We start from the raw sequence: 20,296 nt of genomic DNA on the forward strand, positions 1-20,296 counted from the left end.
GCAGCCTAATTTTGTGTGATCAGTAGGGAGGCTTGTCATGGTCTCATGATTCTCTGCTTCCTGAAGCATGATTTCCTCTTTTAAAATTCCTCTGAGGTCAGGAGTGCCATAGCCATGGGGCAATTGCATGCCCCCACTAAGGTGAATAGTCTGCTGCCCAGCCTCTGTGCAGGGGAGAGTTGAAGAGTTTGCCACTACTTACCTTCCTCATGTGAGAGACAGAAGACTATCACTACATGCCTTCCACAGGGGAGGGGGCTAGAAGTAACTTTTGTTGGAGGGAAACACAGCAGTATTAGCTCCCTTCTATCCTTGGCCCAATGCACTGCAAGAACAGTAGTGAGAGAAGACCTGGCTACAAGATTGACCACTCCAGGTCTCAGTTTGGTCATGCCTATAGTTTGAGGAAATGAGTAAAAGACTATTCTGGCCACATTACATGCTTGGACTGTGTTTTAACCATGGTAGGAGGTGCCCTTATGTTGTAACCTGGTTCACTGACATGGTGGTTCTTTGACTGAAGATGTAGCCTTTGATGTGGACATGAGACAGCTGCTGCTTAGGAATAGAAGGCTTAGTGCTTCAGACTCATGAGAGTGGAGGTAAGATCATTGCTTTCCAGTCCTGCTGTACAAGTGTTATAAGGGTTGGGGTGGGAGGGAGGAAGGGAAGGGTGTTTCCTGGTGTCTCCTTCAGATGCTGAATGCAGCACAAACACTCCTTCCTACCTTCTGGGGACACCCACATTTGGGAGGGACGGTGAAGGGGCAGGCACTGAACACTTAATAGCATGCCAGCAGAGTTACTGAAGCCTATGGCAGTTGTCTGGTGGAGGTTGTGAAGGGAGGAAGATTTTGCTGCTGTTCCAGCAGAGGGTGTAGGGAAGGCAAAGATCCTGATACCAAGAGTAAAAAAGAATGAAGGAGCTGCTGTGAGATGGGGGAATGAAAACTGCTGCTTCCTCCGGTGGGCGGAAAGTGCGGGGAGCATTTAGCCAGCCAGTAGGGAGTGTTATCAATCCTCATGAAGGGTTTTAGGCAAAGTAAAGGGCTAGGAGCGAGGTATTTTTTAAAGAATGAAAGCTTAGCTCTTCGTCTGACCTTTGTGTGGAATGTCTAAAATTGAGGGTGTTACTATAGTTTAATAAAAATAATTCCAAGCTCCAAGACTAACAGACTTGACAACTAGTCAAAGAAACCAATCTTGAATTAGAAAAACAATAGATCAAATTTTAAATTTCTGAGCCAAGCCTGTTTTATTAATTTAAGATACACAGTGGCAAAACCTGGTAACCTTTTCATAACTGAAAAATCTCCACATTTTTCAAATACTTATCCAGCATTCTTGTCAATTATACTCACACATCCCTTTTTAAAAAAAACAACTCCTCCTTGGCAGAGGTCTATGAACGATACATTTTAGAAGGCTTGGTTTAGCAGTGGTGAAATCTGAAGAGCATTGATTTAAACTAAGGATTTAGTGAAATCGGAGCGGTAAAAGCAAAATCAACTTTGTATATATAAATACAAACTTAGATTCTGCATAAACTTATGCTTAACTATTCACATGGGTAGTCTCATTAAGGTGCTGACTAGGGCCCCAGTCCTACACGCACAGATGTGCCTAACTGTACATGTGGGGCTACATTCATGTGTAAAGTAAAGCATGTGCACAAGTGTTGGCAAGGTCGGAATCCTAGTCAGCAACTATATAGATTGATTCCCCCTTTTCACAGGTCATTAATGAGGGTTTTTAAAATACAGCACTCAACATCTGTTATCCTAGAGACATATATTTTTTTTTGTAATGCAAAATAGAAAGTTATCTTTAGAGAGAACTGAACACTAAGTGGATGTATTGCTTACTAAAATATCGCCTGTATCATCTGGAAAGAATAGCCTGTAATATTCTTTTGACTGACACGGTGGGGTGTGAAGTCTAAATTCCTGGGTAGAAAGATGTACACTGGTTGTGTAAGGGGGTTCCATGTGATCATTTTATTTATGGCATGTTTCTCAGATGTCTTTCCATGAATAGAGCAGCTGTTATGAACTTTAACCAGCATGGAGCTGTGAGTGCGTTTAACCTACTCCCTATTACTATATTAAGATATTGCTGTAGGCCATGTTGAACAATATCAGAATTAGTTTGAGACACTAGTTTTATAAAATCAAGCAGTAGCTTAGTAAATACATTTTATTGACAGTAGATAGAAAACTTAAGCATAAAAAGGGCATATTTTTTGTAGCTGAACTTCAATGGAAAATTTAGATTAGGAACACAAATTGGTAGCTGATATAAGCCTCCCACATCCATTTTTTTAGTGTTTAAGATGAAGAAAGGATGGCTAGAAGAAGAGGAGGGCTTAGATTATTTTCGGAGGTGGGAAGAGATGGGGTGGAGAGAAAGGGTTCTTGACTGTCTTTACCTATCCTCTTTACCCGTGTCTATCGTGTTAAACAGCAGTGGAGCCATTAAATAAACTTGCAGAGATTTTCCTTCTTTTTGGTGATGAGCTGTGTATTGATAGAAGTTGGTGTATGGGCAAGACTTGAAAAAATTTATGTCCATAACTATTCTAATTGATACATTTACATGACCTGTATGTGGAAGATGGATTTTTTTTTCTGGCTTTAGGTAAATATAGAGTGTAAGAAATACACCTTTACCTCGATATAACGCTGTCCTCGGGAGCCAAAAAATCTTACCGCATTCTAGGTGAAACCGTGTTATATCAAACTTGATTTGATCTGCTGGAATGCACGGCCCCGCCGCCCTGGAGCGCTGCTTTGCTGCATTATATCCGAATTTGTGTTATAACGGGTGGCATTATAAAGGGATAGAGGTGTACAACTTTTTGTCTATTTCTAGCACAACTTATTGAAAATTGTAGCAGCTAAAGGGCTCTCTCCTAGGTGTTGTAACAGATTTCTTTATCCTGACTCTGTTTCTGCAGATCCCAAAGCTTTAGCATGCTGAGTCCATTAATGACTTAAAACTGATGAACCATTGTTGCTCTTACTGCTCCTAAGAGTATCTCTGCCACAGCTGAAGGCAGCAGAGCTCTCCATCATTACTGCTATTCTGCTTGGACAGTAGCAATGTCGTGAGGGCCCAACACTAAACTTCTCTGCTTGAATTTCCGCTATTGTTGATGAGGTTATGGGGTCTGGGAGCAGCACTGTGCTACAACATGTGATTTGGACCTTCGTTCCTCTTGGTTTATGAAGGGCAGTGGAGAAGGTCCAGGACCATTATTGATTATTCCTTGGAATCTGTTGGTCTCCCTCGTAGGAGGGGAAGGAGGACAAGGGGCAAGTGCTTGTAAGGAAGATATTTTAAGGTCATTTCTCTAGAAATCAACTCTTGATACTGATACACAAAGTGGGGGAAGCAGGAAGGTGAACTTATGAGTGGATCCGGAGGGAAAAGCAATTGGTTGAATAAATGCCAACCTTCTCATAACCTCATAAATTTGGGCATCAGATTTTTCTGGACTGACAGTGAGAGGAATTGTATTTCACTTTACCCCGGTTTGTGTTACTAGTCCTTAACAGAGCTTAGCGATTTAGGATGATTTGTTACTTGGTAAAAGATGTTGGGAAAGAAGGGAAATGGGCCTGTATCCAGTGCCCTCTGTTAAAGTTTGAGTGGGCTGTTTATGTATAAACCAAGATCTTACTCTCACCTGGAAGATGGTGTTCAGTCATGGTCACCCCGTCCAAAAATACATACAGCAGAAAAATGGGGCTTCAGTGGTGGATAACGAAAAAGTATTAGAGGTATGGAGAGACTTCGAATGAAGACTGGAATAGAGAGGGTAAATAGCATCACCCATTTTCCCACTACAAGAACAAGAGGTCATTCAATTAAATTGAAAAGCAGTACATTAAAAACCTTGATACGCGATGCATACTCATGCCACATGATATTATTGAAGCCAAAAGCTTAGTGAGTTTCCAAAGAGGATTAGACATTTATATAGATAATGAGAACACTCAAGAGTTATATTAAATAGGATTAAAAATAAATTAGAGATATAAACCTTCATACTAACTGATGAGGTTGGGAAGGAATTTCTCCTGTGGGAAAATTACATCATTGTCCACTATAGAATTTCTTGCATCTTCCTCTGAAGCATCTGGTACTGGTCACAGCGAGAGCCAGGATTATAGATTAGACAGACCAATGACTTAATCTGATATGGCAGTTCTTGTGATCAGCTGTGGTGTCCTATCTGGATAGAGTTCCCATGAGAAGGATTGAGATGGGTCCTTTGAAGTTTTACAAGGCAAGCTACTGTACACTGTGGGCTCGGTTGTCTATATTTTTTTTTTAAATGAAAAAATGACAACTTTCATTGAAGTGGTATTAAAAGAAAGGATCCAGAGGATTATCTACCTTCTTGGTAATACTAACATCTTACACAACTATGGAGCCCAGGATCACTCTATGCACTACTGCAATACCAGTATGTAATATATTATAAAGAACTAAGATCTTGTACAAGCAGGCTGCTTTTTGCAGATTAGTTTACTCAAGGATATCAAGAAATACAAGAACACACTCTTGTTGTTTGAAGTACAAATTGACTTTAAAGGGTGTTCTGTCGAGCACTGGGGATTTCAGCAAGGGCAGAAGAGAAAAGGGGTTGCTCTTTTGATGGTCAGAGTAAGGCAGAGCACACTAATACAGCTAATAGTTCCAGCAGTTTTTACTGAGCTAGAGGATCCTCCTGGCAGTATTGGCACAACAACAAGGGTCTAAGTTGGTCTCAGCCCTCTAGTAAGTAAATGTTTTCCCCTTCCTTGAAAAAAATCATTGAAGGTCTCCACTGGTCTGAGCTTCAAGGTAGTGGACAGAGTTTGATTTTTTTTGTATATTGGCTCAGCTATTCCAAGATCCTTAGATACTTCCCACAGGTGTCTTTCCACATATAATGTTCAAAAAATGTACTTAGTTATCCTGTACTCTCTATACATGCATGTGGATGCGTGCACACACAGAGACCTGTATCCACTGAGATTCTTGGATACAGATACACATATCTGTGTCCACTGAGACTGGTGAAGACGGCAATTTAAAACTGAGAGATACCAGTTTCTCCCTTTATGCAAATTGTGCAGCATGGTGGAAGATCCATGTTTTAAGGTATACCCTGATGCAGGAAGACTGGCTGGTGAGGTTAGACCTGAGGAAAGTGTACCTCTCAGTCCAGTGGTGAAAATTCCTAATGTTCTGCTGGGTGGAGGACTTTTGCAGTTTAGTCCACTCTTTGTCTGTCTCTGCTCCACGGCATTCCGCTAAACTCCTGAACTCTGTGGTAGCCCTCTTCTCTGTCAGCATGTTTCTTGTTAGGTGGCATGCTGGTCAAGGCACAGAACTTGCGGGCTGGTTGTACCATAGGTCTGTTTGAAGAAAACAACTCTAGAGAGCCTGGGATTCTTGAGAAATTCACAAAAATGATGCAAATATATTTCAGGTGGACCTCAACATGTAATGCCCGAGCACTTGGGATGTATTGTGATTTCCCTCTGGCAGATTCTCAAATGCCCCCTGGAAAGGACACTGAGGGACAGATCGTAAGATTTCTTTCTTTATCCATCCAAGCTTTAGTCCCGAGCCCCCTCATCTACTGTAATCTACAAGGCTCAAAGCACAAGCCCTCTGGCGACAGAGAGTGAGAACCCATCTGTATGCTCATTCCTTCTTGCTAGAGATGTAAGAGGAACTGGCATGATTGCTCTGTCATTTGGAGCAGGTTGAGGGATGTTAATTATGCAGTCTATTGTGGGGCAAAGTGTCCCTGTGTTGCTGGAATGCTATCATTAAATAGATTAAAGAGGGAAGGAGGGATTTGTATTTAATCTCAGGAGGTTAGACTCACGGGAGTTGGAATTTAAGGAATTTGGGATGGCAGCTGATAAAGTGGAATGCGTTGTGGTTCTCTTGGGAAGGGATTTTGGTGCTGGTGTGTGTTTAAAGATGGCCTTGCCCCTAGTAGGGACAGATGGAATTGCTTTAGTATCTGTTTTGTTCTCTGTGAAAGAATTAGAGAGCAGTTTTGGGTAACTGCTCCTCTGCCTAGAGGGGTTTGTGACTGTTGCAGAGTTCTGTTCTGTCACCCCCTCCAGTTCCAAGTCTATGTGAGACGGTGAGGCACTTTTGGTTAGGGTGTCTCCAGTTTCTGGGTGACTCTCATTGCCATGCTTTCCTCTCATTTGACTTGGAAAGTGCTGCAATCTGGTTGGTCTCAGGACTCAGATGAGAATAAACCAGCTGAGGTAAAACTGAGGGTTATGTTGGTAGATTGGGAGAACTACTAGCAAAAAGACCAGAATCCTGCAACACTTTTATTTTGGGTTGTGGACTTCACAGAGTAATACAATCCTTTGTAACCTCATGGTTAGATTACTGTAAGGTCAGTGGAGCATATGCCTGGGCGGCAGTTATGTATTTGTTTTGCACTCGTGTTTTACAAGATACATTATCAGAATATCTGTGCCCTGAAACTCTTCCCTCCTAGAAGACAGGCTTAGAAAGAGAAAATACAGTGAGGAAACCTAGAGGAAAGATTTGCATTTTGGGGGTGTGTAATATGTTTTCCACCATTATTGTGGCATAGTATTCTAGATCTAGGGAGTCCTGCAGAAGGAACCTGGATAGAAAGAACTTAAATCTCATTCAACAGTGGATGAGTCGGCAACTTCTTTTAGCTGAACTAGCTGCTGGAGATTATATCCAGAGGCTTTAGCAATAGATCCCATCCTCCAAGGCATGTAAGGATAGCATAAGCTTTCCTCCCTTCACCATGTTATCATGGACAGAGGCTCAAATGAAGAGATTGTACTGTTGACCTCAATGCTGGCAGTACTGGAACTCTCTGGTCTTGAAATAAAATTCCTTTTTCCTAAAAGGATCTCAAATGAAAGTTAGGATTTTATTAAAGACACAGAGGAAAGTTGTTGTGCATCCTTCTTTTTTTCACCCCTGTGATGTTTCCTGTTTTGCTTCTTGAGATACAGGTCTCATGATGAGGAGCTTCTTGGAAATGGAAGTCTGTTGGATGAGTCGGAATGAAGAAGAGTCACAAATTTAAGAAGTTGGCTCAAGTTTTCATTGCAGGCATTGGATGTTTCTGAGACCAAGCCCTGTGAGAAGAGCATGGGCAAAGAAGAGGGAAATGTAGATCCAGTCTTTATAGGAGGAAGCAGGGACTGCAGGATCTGAGAGAGGACGTTCCACATACGCACATAACTTTTTTTTTGTTCTTCTCCTTCATCCATGAACTATAACACTTCTTGTTTCTCTGTTCTGGAAATTTAAAAAAAATAGAACTCATATCTGTGTCTTTAATACAATCCTGACTTTTCTTTGAATTCACTCTCAGAAAAAGTATGAGTTCACTGCACTTAGATTTTTCTTGATGATTGGATAGCTGCTTCTTTGTATTTTGGAAACAGATTTTCTTTTTATAGGAACATAGCAAGTTCCTAGAGAAGTTTTCAGCATGTACCAGTTACAGAACATGGCATAGCCGGGCTTTGCTTATATTTAACAAAGCAACTTGTAATAGAAAATATTATAAATGTGCATTTAAATCAAAGGAAAAAACTCCAGTCCCTTCTCGTTCTATTTGCCCCATGATATATTTACTTTACAAAAGGTTCCTGTCCTGTACAATATCCAATAAACTTTAAAAAAATTGAACTGGTTATCAGTCTTCCCAAAATGTTCAGCCCAAAAGAACTAGGAACTTTTACTTCCCAACTTCTCTTCTCCTCAAATCCCTGCTCCTCTTCAGGCTCCTGGGGAAACAGGATAAGCTTGTTCGTGTGCTGCATAGGCCCATGGACGTTGGCTTTGCGTGACCAAAGGTTGAAGGTATGTTCCAGAGTCGAGTGTTCTTCACTGAGCAGAGCTTGTGATCAGCTTCTTCCCGTCTAAACCAAGGGACTGTTTGATGAGGCACTTGAACTGATTCCACTGGCCAGGCAGGATGAGAGGTGACCTGAAGTAGCTAGGGCCCAAATCATATAGGGAGTTAGAAGTTGAAACCATCACCTTGAATTGCCCTTTAAAATGAATTGGGAAGCCCTTGGAGACCATGGTGCACAGGTATCATGTGAAGTACTGCTAAATGCTTTTGCCAAGCTGTTCAAAAATCACCTAAAGTTTTGGGTCTTGAATAAATAAAATGATTTTCAAAAGTCAGAATGGCCAGCAACTCCCATTGATGTTAGTGGGGAGCTGCTGGGTGTTCAGGACTTCTGAAAGTCAGGTTACTTATTCAGAAGCATAACTTTAGGTTCTTATTTTTTAACATCTTGGCCCCTGTATGAAGCATCTCCAAATAACAGCTAGCCATGTTCTGCACTACCTGAGTGATTTTCAAGCGACACGTGATATTGCCTAATATGTTATGATCATGTAATTATACCTCATTGTTTATAATCAGTATGTGCAAGGGGGCCTTTAAAGTTTGCTTGACATGTATGTTTAAAATCTTAACGTTTAATATAGTTTTCTGTATTTAATAGTGTTTCTGATGAAGGTAGATAAGAAATCTGCTGGTCTTTCTAATCTGAAGAAAACAATGTAACTGTAATGGTGTCCTACCTTTAATAAACTGTTAGTTATTTTTTGCATCATGACTAAATGCTTGGCTTTGGGGGTTGGGATTTTTATATATCAAAAATGTATAAGATTAGTTGTTGATAGGTATAGTTCTTTAATGAATAATTTGTATAATTTCACTTTGGAGTAAGTAAATGTAATTAGATGAATTTATTAATGTGTTGGAAATGGTTTAGAGTTTATGATAAGGGAACAGACATTTTAGAGACCATAATGGACAGTATATCCTGACTCACCTTCCTAGCCAACAACTGTATTCAAACCAGTATTATTTTGCTAGGTAAAGAAACAATGAAAATTCCCATGTAACTGAATTACTAAACTATAATTGGGTTCAAAGTGTCTGCTTTTAGAGATTTTATCAGTGACATCCATTTTTAAACATGCACTGTATTACTGTATATGGCTTACTGATCCATTAGTAGCTCCCAGCTAATGTGAGACACTCCAGTACTTCAGTGATGGGACCATATAAACACCTGGATAGACCATCCGTTCTGAGAAGTTACTCCTGATGCAATACTAAAACCTTTTCAGGATTCTTCAGCTGCTGGCGCACAAAAAATCAGCTATCATCCATTAGATTGGAACATGAAAACCTGAAGATTTATCAGTGTCTGTATATGGTTCTACCCATTGCTGATGTTTCTCCCAGCTTCGCTTGTTTCATGATACTTACCTTGTTCAGCTAGGCTTCCTTTGAGGCACTCTTGTTACTGGTATTCTTTTAAGATCTCTATTAAAGCTTTACTGTAAAAGTGAGGGACTTTGTGTGATTTTACTACTCTCCTATCTTGAGATGCGGCTGCAGGTATCAGAAGAGAAAATCCCTATGAATATAGGGGAAAACATCCCTCTAGATACCCAAATATTAGTAGAATCACAGGATTAGCAGATTAGGAGGGAGTGTAGTCAGCAGCTTCTTTCTTATTTTAATTTTTTTCTTATTAGTCTATGAAGAAGAGTGTGGCTTGAATTTGATAAAGTTCTCCGTACAGCCTAATGCCCCAGAATTGAGCATGAATTGCAGCAGACAGTTTTCACAATTTTGGGTTATTTTGGATGGTGGAAATATATTTTTGTTGATTCTGAATAAATTACAAGGTAAATTAGATGCTATGGTTGAATCTTGTGTAGACCAAGGAGCTGTTAGAGGAACTTGTGATAGATGGATTTGATGAAGACTATACCAAAACCTTTTGTATTTCAATGGGCTAGATATTTGAATTTTGATGGGAATTAGGTTGTTTTTCCATACTCAAATCTGTTCCTCATAATTTTTTGTTTTTATTCTTTGCTTTACCTGTTTCTTCAGTGGTATGCTGTATTACATATTCATATTTTAAATGTGATAGAAAACCTTTCTGGGATTATGACTTTTCTCCTGACTGAGGTCCATGATGTTGATTAAACAGAACAAAAACTTTAAAGAGGTTACCTTTTATTATATTTACTTTTCTTTGATTTAAAGGTTTAGATATTTTTGTCTATGCGGTTTAAAATGAAGGATAAAATAATCTCTGTGACAGGGCCAGCCTGTGGAAAGTTGCACAAAAAACAACCACAGACAACTGTGCTCTGGGGTCTGAGTCAGAAGTGGAGGTTGGAAGTCCTGATTTTTTGATTAGCAGTAAATATATCTTTTAAACCAGACATAAGCAATTCTTTTAATCTGGGTGCATTCATTCATTTTTACTGAGTGGGAGTTTGTGAAAATTAGGGTTGGGTTTGGGTTTGGGGTTTCATTCTTGGAAATTCTCACTTCACAGCTGGAACAGAAGAGATAGATGAGACTTCAAGAGGGATATATATACTGGAGTTTTATTAAGCCAGATGTCAACAGGCCAGCAGTGACAAACAGAAGGAATATATTTTAAATCCATCTCTGTCTTTACATGCTAAAGACTGTTCCAAAAAGTAGATATTTTGCATTCTCTCTCCCATCAAACCTAGGGCCCAATGCTACAGACATTGATCGTGATAGTGTATTCAACCATGAGTAGTCCCCTCATTAGGATTACTTGGGAGTACCTTTAATCAGATGTGTAAGAATCTGCAGGATTGAACCCTGGTCTGTATTATTAAAACAGTGTCAATAGGTATGGAAAGGCCAATAGGAAAGTTCCAGGTGCTTCAGGCTTTCATGCCTGAAACTTGTGAGCATAGTCATCAGTTATTCTAGAATCAAAAGGAAACACTCTACAACCAAACACAGCGATGTGATTTCTTAACTAAATTATCAAGTGTTATGCAAGCTTAATAGCATTTTGGCTCTTGAACATAATTAAGGCAATCTTTTCTGTCGGGGGTTGTTGACTGAAAGAGAGGACTGAATTGTATCTTTGACTTTAGGCGACTATGCGTTGTTGTTTTGTAACTGGAGTTTTGCCCTACTGATTCTTTATGTGGAATACAATGTAGACTTGCTAGAATGTCTGAGACTCCTTGTAAAGAACTGAGTCACCTTTCAGTTTCACTAAATTACACATGGATGACTATGATCACCAACTTAATCTGGGAACAGACAACTAGTTTAGACATCTCTAAACACTCCTTACTAGGAAATATATTTTATTCACAAATTTTAAAGGTTGGATTTTCAGAACTGGCTGCATAGTTAGCCTCCTAAATGCATATGTAGGCACCGAAATCAATAGCCTGATTTTTCCCAAGTGTTTACCACCCAGCAAATTCCATTGCTTTCAGTACTTTTTAAAAACAAGCCACTGTTTAGACACCTAAATATGGACTAGAACAGGGATCGGTAGGCTTTCAGAAGTGGTGTGCCGAGTCTTCATTTATTCACTCTTAATTTAAAGTTTCGTGCGCCAGTAATACATTTTAACGTTTTTAGAAGGTCTCTTTCTATAAGTTTATAATATAACTAAACTATTGTTGTATGTAAATTAAATAAGGTTTTAAAAATGTTTAAGAAGCTTCATTTAAAATTAAATGAAAAAGCAGAGCACCCTGGACCGGTGGCCAGGACCCGGGCAGCGTGAGTGCCACTGAAAATCAGCTCACATGCCGCCTCTGGCACGTGTGCCATAGATTGCCTACCCCTGGACTAGAACTAGGGTCATAACTATGCATCGAGTTCTACATGTTTTGGTCAAAATGTTCAATTTAGAACATAATTTATTGGTAAACCTGAAAACTGTCAAATTAAGTTTACTGAAATCTGAACCATTATGATTGAAATTTTACAGTAAATATTTTTGCATATAAATCAATTTTTCAATTGTATGCTAAACTTAAAATAGTAATACAAATATCTTTTATAAAGCTAACCCAGGTGCTCCTTTGGAGGGGAGGGGGATTAAATCTTTGCTAATGTATATTAATAAGACTTTTTAATTTGTAAGAAAATGGATCAAGGAATTTTTGAGTATTTTAATGTGAAGTTTTATAACAAAGTTTTGTGTGCTTGGGCCTCAGTCCTGTAAAAATTCATGCATATGCTTAACTTTATGTACTCTGAGTTGTCCCATACAAGCCAATGGAACTACTACTCACATGAGCGAAGTTACACACAAGCAAACATCTCTTTAGTACTATTAATTCAGTTTTCATAATGTGAAATAGGTAAGATATTTGGTCCTGCTTTTGAATAGCAGACTCGTAATTTTTTAAAACTACTTGATAGTGCTAAAAATCCAAGCAGTGACTTCTGAAAATGAGATTTTCCCCCTGTCTGTACCAGTGCTTTGAAAGGGAGAGGGGTGGAAGAGAACATTGTTTAAGATGAGCTTTATTGGATTGGTTTGTATGGTTAATATAATCATGACGCTATCTTGTTTGATCAGTGCCCGCCCCCAGCAGAACTTGTTAAGAGGAGGCAGATTTTCACTTAGTGAATAAATTCCTGGACACACGTTGTTGCTTGTCGGGGTTGTCTTGGCTGTCTCCTGTGTTGGAGTTAATTTTATCCAGGAGCTGCTGTGTAAGTTGTAGAACTGTTTACCCTATGTAAGTTTGTATGTTCAGTTGTGGCTCTGCTGAATGTGATAAGATATCTATTTTAGATTTCAGACTCTGTATACAATCAGGAGGGAAGTCACTTGAAGAATTAATTTAGCTCTTCTTTCTCTTTGAAACCGCCTGTAAATATTAGGTGAATTTTCAAGATCTGTGTGTCTTTACAAAATCTATTTTTGGTATCCTTCAATACTTATTGTTTGGTTTCTAGTCCAGGAACTAAAGTCTGTAGTGTCAAACAATAAAAAGGTTTGATTGATTAGAAAGTTTCTTCTCATTTGCTGCAGGACAAAATCTCAGTTCTTCCAGCAACAGTTTTTAATTTAAAACCGAACGAGCAACAAGGACTTGTAGCTGCTTGCATTTGTTTCCTCAGCCTATTTCTTTGATTTCTTTATGTGGTGAATTGAACCTCTTTAAATAATTAGTTAAACATAACTGCTGTTTGTATTTTCAGTGACTCTTTTCTGCAAACGTTCTGAGTTCATTTCACCAACAGAACAGAATGCCCATGTTTAGTATTTTGTATGGGTTGAACAGGAACTGTAAAAATATGTGTAAAGGAATTTTTTAGCTGAGATGGGGGCAAGTATTTTTAACCTTTCAGTGGGAGAGGGAGGAACTGTAGGAACTAATAAATGAAAGTATCCTCTGGAAATTTTAGTAGCAGAAGCTCAGACCCTCCCCCACCTATGTTAAATTTGATCTGAGTCCTTAAAAAACTATGAATAGCAGTACTGCTGCCCTGCAAAGTAATTGCTTAAAGCCTTCTTAAACTTTAACATGAGGGCTGGAGCTGAAATAGGAATTGGCTGATATACTGACTGCTTCTATGTGTACAGTGTTGGGTTGTTTTTTTTAAAAGAAGTCCGGGCACCTCTGGTGTCCTGGAGCATAAAACTTGTATCATAGTTGGCCCTGTGACAAATGCGATGCCTGTAATTTGGAGCCATATAGGGATGTTCTTTGCCTAGAACCGCTTGAATTACAGCACCTTTCATGTCATGGATGTACTATCTGCAGCTTAAATAGATAATGTGTGAGTGTTGTGGACTGTGGAGGAGTAAGGGGAGATAAGAACTATTAATGTGAATTTTAATTTGCTTGTATCTTCAGTTACCAGATGTATTTGATGGTAATAGAATAGTGTGCAAGAGCCATGGGATGCTGTAAAGTCCATAGAGCTATAGATCAGGAAGGAAAACTGGACACTCTTTCTTTTTGAATGAAAAACACGATTACATGAGAGTTTGAGGGGTGTGTAATAACCTACTAAGCACTCTGGTGTACTACATTTTTAGACAGACTTTCAATTAGTGGTAGCTAGAAGTGAACCTGCTTTTCATTACGATCAAATGTGATTCCTTAAAAGAGAAATGTCTATTGTTTTGAACACTGCAGGGGGAAAATCCTGTTGTCTTGTATGTTTTATCATCTAAACTTTTCTAAAGGGTACTATTTGTTACATTTGCACCTAGAAAATGGTAAATTTATCCTTTAATGTTTGCTAATATTCAAGCGGCAAAAAGTGCTTTTTAAACTGAATCTCCCTGAAAAGAGGAATTGTAATTCACCTTTTCTCCTGCAGAAGAGATTAAAACATGTTAGCCTAAATCAGCTGTTGCGGAGGGAAGAGGTAATGCACAGCAAGGTTCACATCAGTTTAATTTTTGCCATTGCCTGAATAGATTGCATCCTAGTTTTCATCAGAGGGAAGATTAAAAGACACCCTGTGGGTTCTAACTCTCTGGTTGCATGTTTCCTCCATGCAGCATATTTGTTTTTTGTCACTTGTTGGTAATGTATTCTAGCTGACCCCTTAGACTCTGAACTTGGCTTTGAGAGTGTCGCTTTCACCTTTCACCACTGTTGTCTGATGGTTCCTGGCCCTCAGATTTCTCTTTCTAATAGCAGTTTGTTTGGCTAGAAGGGTAAAAAACTGGCAACTTTTATGCTCTAAATTTCTCACTAGTTTTTCACAAAGGGTTTTTCTGTCTATAGTTGAAAATTTACCAGAATAGCTGTTTCAGCATAGTTATTTTGGTATAAGCCCCTGTGTAGACACTCTTACTCCCCAACAGGTATTTTGGTAAATTTCCAAATGTAGACAAGCACTAAGATGAAGTGTTGGTGTTACACCCCAAGTTCATTCCAAAGGTCCCCTCTGAATTCCACATAAATCAGGTATGCACCTACCTGTTTTCTACTCCAACCCATACACCACCATAGAAAACAGAAGCTCCATTCCCTGGATATCCATCGAGCTTTCGCTGTCCACCTGCAAAGGGCCAGACCCTTCAGGAAATCTCTGAGACTCTTCGTTACCATTGCTGAACAGATGAAAGGGGAAGTAATCTCACAGAGACTCTAAATGGATCTCAGATTGCATCCTGCTTTGCTGTGAGCCGGTGGAGACTTTTCACCCAAAATGTAATGCCACACTCAACCAGAGCTCTGGCTACCTTGGTGGCGTCTCTTTAGGGTCTCCTTCTCCTGAAGATCTGTAGAGTGGCAGCACGGGGTTCTGTGCGTAACTTTACTAGACGTGATGCCCTAATACAACTGTCTTCAGCAGATGCATCCTTCAGTACAGTGGTCCTGTAGTCTGTGGTGTAGCATAGTTCCTCAATGAGACGCCCAGAGCAAATACCCATAGGGACCGCAACTTGAAGAAGGAAGGACGGTGACTTATCTTATGATAATTGGAGTTCTTGAAGACATTTGGTCCCAATGAATATTCCACTACCCAACCTACTTCAGATCCTTTACTAAGTATTCGCAATAGAGTAGGAACTGGAGAGGGAATCAGTCCACATTGCCCCTTATGCCCTTGCTTCGGATCATGAGAAAACTCAAGAGTGCAGATATGTATCAACAGATGACAATAGTAAAAACCTTCCAGTTTCAGGTGCATGAAATGCATGTACACTCCCAATGGAATATCCATAGGGACCACACGTCTCAGAGAGTCCAGTTATTGGAAGGTAGGTAAGTAATTTTTCTTTTTGCCTGGCTCCCTGTCTTCATCTCCCCTTCATGATAATTCAAGAGAGGAAAAATCTGCTGGGGGTTTACACAGATGATGATGAAGCTTTTTAAAAAAAAGTGTGTAAAAATATGTCTATTGGTTCCTGTTGAGAAAGTTTAAGGGCTTGAGAGGACGGAGATGAGGTTTGTGTAATTGTGTATGTGTGGAGAAATAAACCAGGCTTTTTGTCTCTTGAAATCCATTCTTTTCTGTCAATATTTTGTTTGGAAAATCTGAAGTAGCACAAGAGAAAACTTTAGCCAAAGGATGTCAGAACTCTGTCTGAAAGCTACACAAGAACCACTGGAAAATGTATATTTGAGTATAATAGATCCAGTAGTGCATCATACTGTTCAATGAACTAACTAGCTTTCCCTAGGAGGAAAAGAACCTTACATTTATTGTTGTTTAACTTTTTCGTTAAATATCTGTTCTGTGACCTGGATACATCTAGATGCATGAAGGTACGCTGTGAAAAATCACAGTATGTTCCAGTGATTGGAGGGCCATAAAAGGCTCCAATATTCCCACTACCCAAAAGCAGCAATAGATAAATATTTGGAGACGTCTGGCCTTCTCATTTAGTGTTTATGTGGGGGAGGGATAGCTCAGTGGTTTGCGCGTTGGCCTGCTAAACCCAGGGTTGTGAGTTCAATCCTTGAGGGGGGCCTGTCGTAAACAGATGGTTACGGGTTAATGTCTCTCTTACCTGTTAAGGGTTAAGAAGCTCAGTAAACCTGGCTGACACCTGACCAGAGGACCAATGTGGGGACAAGATACTTTCAAATCTTGGTGGAGGGAAGTCTTTGTTTGTTTTGTTCGTTGTTCGCTCTTGGGGCTAAGAGGGACCAGACGTTCAACCCAGGTTTCTCCTATCTTTCTGAAACAGTCTCTCATGTTCAAAATAGTAAGTACTAGCTAGAAAAGGCGGATTAGTCTTATGTCTGTTTTCTTAACTTGCAAATGTGTATTTTGCTGGAAGGAGTTTTACCTCTGTTTGCTGTAACTTGAAATATCAGGCTAGGGGGGAGGGAGTCCCTCTAGGCTATATAAATCTGACTATCCTGTAAATATTTTCCATCCTAATTTTACAGAGATAATTTTTACTTTTTCTTTCTTTAATTAAAAGCTTTCTTGTTTAAGAACCTGATTGATTTTTTCCCCCTTGTTTAAGACCCAAGGGGATTGGGTCTGAACTCACCAGGGATTGGTGGTGGGGAAGGTTAATTCCTCTCTGTTTTAAGATCCAAGGAGTTTGGATCAGTGGAGCCTCTCAGGGTAGCCCAGGGAAGGGAAAGTCTGGGAGGGGGAAAGGAGGGGGGGATGGTTTATTTCTCCTGGTTTTAAGACCCAAGAGGTTTGAGTCTTGGGCTCCCCAGGGAAGGTTTTGAGGGAACAGAAAGTGTGCCAAACACTATATTTTGGCTGGTGACGGTGCTATCAGATCTAAGCTAGAAATTAAGCTTAGAAGTGTCCATGCAGGTCCCCACTTTTGGACGCTAAAGTTCAAACTGGGGGAAAAATACCTTGACAGGGCCACCTAGGGATCTGGGGCAAAATCAGTACTTGGTCCTGCTAGTGAAGGCAAGGGGCTGGACTCAGTGACCTTTCAGGGTCCCTTCTAGTTCTATGAGATAGATATATCTCCATATACACCTCTTCCCCAATATAACGCTGTCCTTGGGAGCCAAAAAATCTTACCATGTTATAGGTGAAACCGCATTATATTGAACTTGCTTTGATCCGCCAGAGCATGCAGCCCCGCCCCCCTGGAGCACTGTTTTACCGCATTATATCCAAATTTGTGTTATATTGGGTCGCATTATAGCAGGGTAGAGATGTATTAATAAATATGTTTTCAAAATTAAGGACCAAGTCCTCGCCTGCAACTGGTGTAAATTCATATAGTTCCATTGAAGTCAATGGGGAAAGGCCAATTTACATCAGCTGAGGATCTGCTTCTAGTTAAGCCTTTCACTTACTGCAAGAAAAAAAAAGGCATCTCGTTTTTCCGAGAGGACCAGTCACGTTGTTTGCTTAGAATTTAAAACAAAACAAACTTTAAAAATACATCCTTTCAAAGTGACCCAGTACATTTTTCAGTCACTGATAACGCTAAAAACCTGTATTGCTTTTGAGTTGACCTAATTTTAATCTTGTCTGAATTGCTTTATGGTTAGCACTGTCACGTGCCAAAAATAGATCCCATTAGTGGATTTAAATAATTTCTTTACTTCTGAAAGGACACACTGTTACAAGCTTTGCAGACTGTTTCACTTTTTCAATCTTTCTTCTGTTCCAGGACAGGACACTGCAGTTGTACCAGTTTTGAAGCAAAATATGGAATGTGTTTCACTGCTGACTGAACACAGCCAAATGAACAGTATTGACAGTAGTTTGAAAATCAGCAGTTAGCAGTTTGTTCACTACCCAGCGGTTTCCAGAGAGAACTAATTGTTTACAAGAAATCTGCTTTACAAATCCATTACAATAACCCTCCAACTTTGTCTATTTAAATATTTGCAAAGGGGAAGTATTTACCTACAAGCACACTCTGGGAAAAATGGCAATGGAGGAGTACCTGTGGATGGTCATTGTGGGTTTTATCGTTGCTTTTATTTTGGCATTTTCAGTTGGTGCAAATGACGTTGCCAATTCTTTTGGGACTGCTGTGGGCTCTGGTGTGGTCACTTTGCGCCAGGCCTGCATTTTGGCTTCAATTTTTGAAACCGCTGGCTCAGTATTACTGGGAGCTAAAGTAGGAGAAACGATTCGGAAAGGTATCATTGACGTTAATCTGTACAACAGCACGGTGGATCTGCTGATGGCAGGAGAAGTTAGTGCAATGGTTGGTAAGTAACCATCTTTCATTTTTGAGTAAAAATAGACATCTAGTTACAATCCCAGGTTTCAGAGTTGCAGCCGTGTTAGTCTGTATCCCGAAAAAGAACAGGAGGACTTGTGACACCTTAGAGACTAACAAATTTATTTCAGCATAAGCTTTCATGGGCTACAGCTCACTTCTCCCATTCATCATGCATTTTTCTATGCCATTTAGACATTCCAACTTTCAGTACTTGCATGTCTGTTTTTTCTTTCTCATTTAAAAGGAGACCTGGACTACTTGTATGAGTCTCTTGCTTTTTTTATTACTTACATTCTAATCACTGATTTTTCTTTAATGTTCATAACTTTTAATTTTTAAAAAAGAACGCTCGTTTTGTAAAATGGATTGACTAAATGGTCTAAAGAGGTACTGAACAAGTGACTTTTAATTTGGAAAAGGTATTAATAGGATAATACGCTATTTATGGCCACACAAAAAATCTTGAAGAAATGGCAGTTTATAGTGAACACCTATTCTGAGGATTTAGTCAAACGGTTAATTTTACTAGAAGATTAAAATATTCACTTAGACTCTTCACTGACCACATGACTGATTATAATTACTGTATACTTGTTCTAGGGCCATAACAACATTAAAAGGAATACTAGATTAGAGCATGACCAACTTCATGTAATTTTAATCTTTCTGATTCATAGTCCCTCATAGAACTAAAAGATGTTTGTTTTTTCTGTCTACTGACATAGCTTTTGTTTGCTTTTAATCTAAGCCTTAGTTAGATCAAATACTGCATTCAGAGGGAAATGAAATTAGTCCCAGACCACGTTCTTTGTTTCTATGCAAGAAGTGCTGTGAACTTTGGAGATGTGTGATAAGAAGGGACAGCAATAAGCACAGATGCAACCACATTTTTAAAAGGTCAGGGAGAGCCAGAAGGGCCAATTTTCAATGTAAAAAACAATTAAAATGGGGTCAGGGTGGTCACCCCAATCTCACCCTGCATGCTCTCTACAACCACTCTACTGTCTTGCAATGTGTTCATTAAAGCCCAAGCTGCTGGAGTCATCTGATTATGTGGAAATATCATCTTATTTTTAAATGAAAGTTTCCACCCCACCCAGCACACGCGAATGTTCCTCCCCATAGAATCTCCCCCACCTCTAGCATCCTCCCCTTCTATAGCCACCCATGCATTTCTGTCTAATTCTTCTAATCTTGCTACAGTTTGCATACAGTGCTTGTCAGCGAAGTGTCTGCTGCACAAAGCCTAACTCACACAGCTGTTTTTCTCTGTCCTTTCCTCCAGAACACACTTTGTGTGAGTATCGAGTGCTGGTTTCTCTAATACTGTTAAGAGGTTGTGTGCTCTGGGGTGGGGAGTCAGGATACCTCTTCAAAAGGGGAGAGGTATCTGTTAGCACGAGTCCCAGAAGATCTTTGCTTTCTTTCACTAGCCAAGAGGAATAGGAGTCAGTCACATGGGTTGCGCCCCTGCCCCCCTTCTCTCTTTCCATGACTACTACTTGTGGAGATAAAGCCAAATTCCGGGAAGAAGAGTATAATAATATCTCTGGCCCAGTGCCTGACCTATTGTCTGGTAAATCCTCAGACACTAAGCCCTGGGGTCCGGGGGAGGGGTTGATCTAAGTTATGCAACTTCAGCTACATGAATAACGTAGCTGAAGTCGACGTACTTAGGTCGACTTACCGTGGTGTCTTCACCGCGGTGAATCGACTGCTGCCCCTCCCCCGTCGACTCTGCTTGCGCCTCTCATGGCGCTGTAGTACAGGAGTTCACAGGAGAGGGC

At 39.9% G+C, this 20,296-nt stretch overlaps 1 protein-coding gene across 7 annotated transcripts in view; it reads left to right on the forward strand.

The window, feature by feature from the left end:
* Positions 1–20,296, forward strand: part of SLC20A2 (solute carrier family 20 member 2) — a 72,098-nt gene that overhangs the window by 6,954 nt on the left and 44,848 nt on the right. For 3 of the 7 annotated variants that reach the window (XM_030565343.1, XM_030565344.1, XM_030565337.1), the window contains exons 1-2: positions 12,484–12,580; positions 17,946–18,495. In XM_030565343.1, coding sequence (XP_030421203.1) covers positions 18,207–18,495 — 289 coding nt within the window. In that variant the 5' untranslated portion in view covers positions 12,484–12,580; positions 17,946–18,206. Of the gene's footprint in view, positions 1–12,483; positions 12,607–15,578; positions 15,600–16,532; positions 16,551–17,945; positions 18,496–20,296 lie in introns of those variants that run through there. The other 4 variants (XM_030565339.1, XM_030565342.1, XM_030565341.1 and 1 more) reach the window with 4 other exon arrangements.

This window comes from Gopherus evgoodei, chromosome 5, assembly GCF_007399415.2.
Source record: "Gopherus evgoodei ecotype Sinaloan lineage chromosome 5, rGopEvg1_v1.p, whole genome shotgun sequence".
Lineage (NCBI taxonomy): Eukaryota > Metazoa > Chordata > Testudines > Testudinidae > Gopherus > Gopherus evgoodei.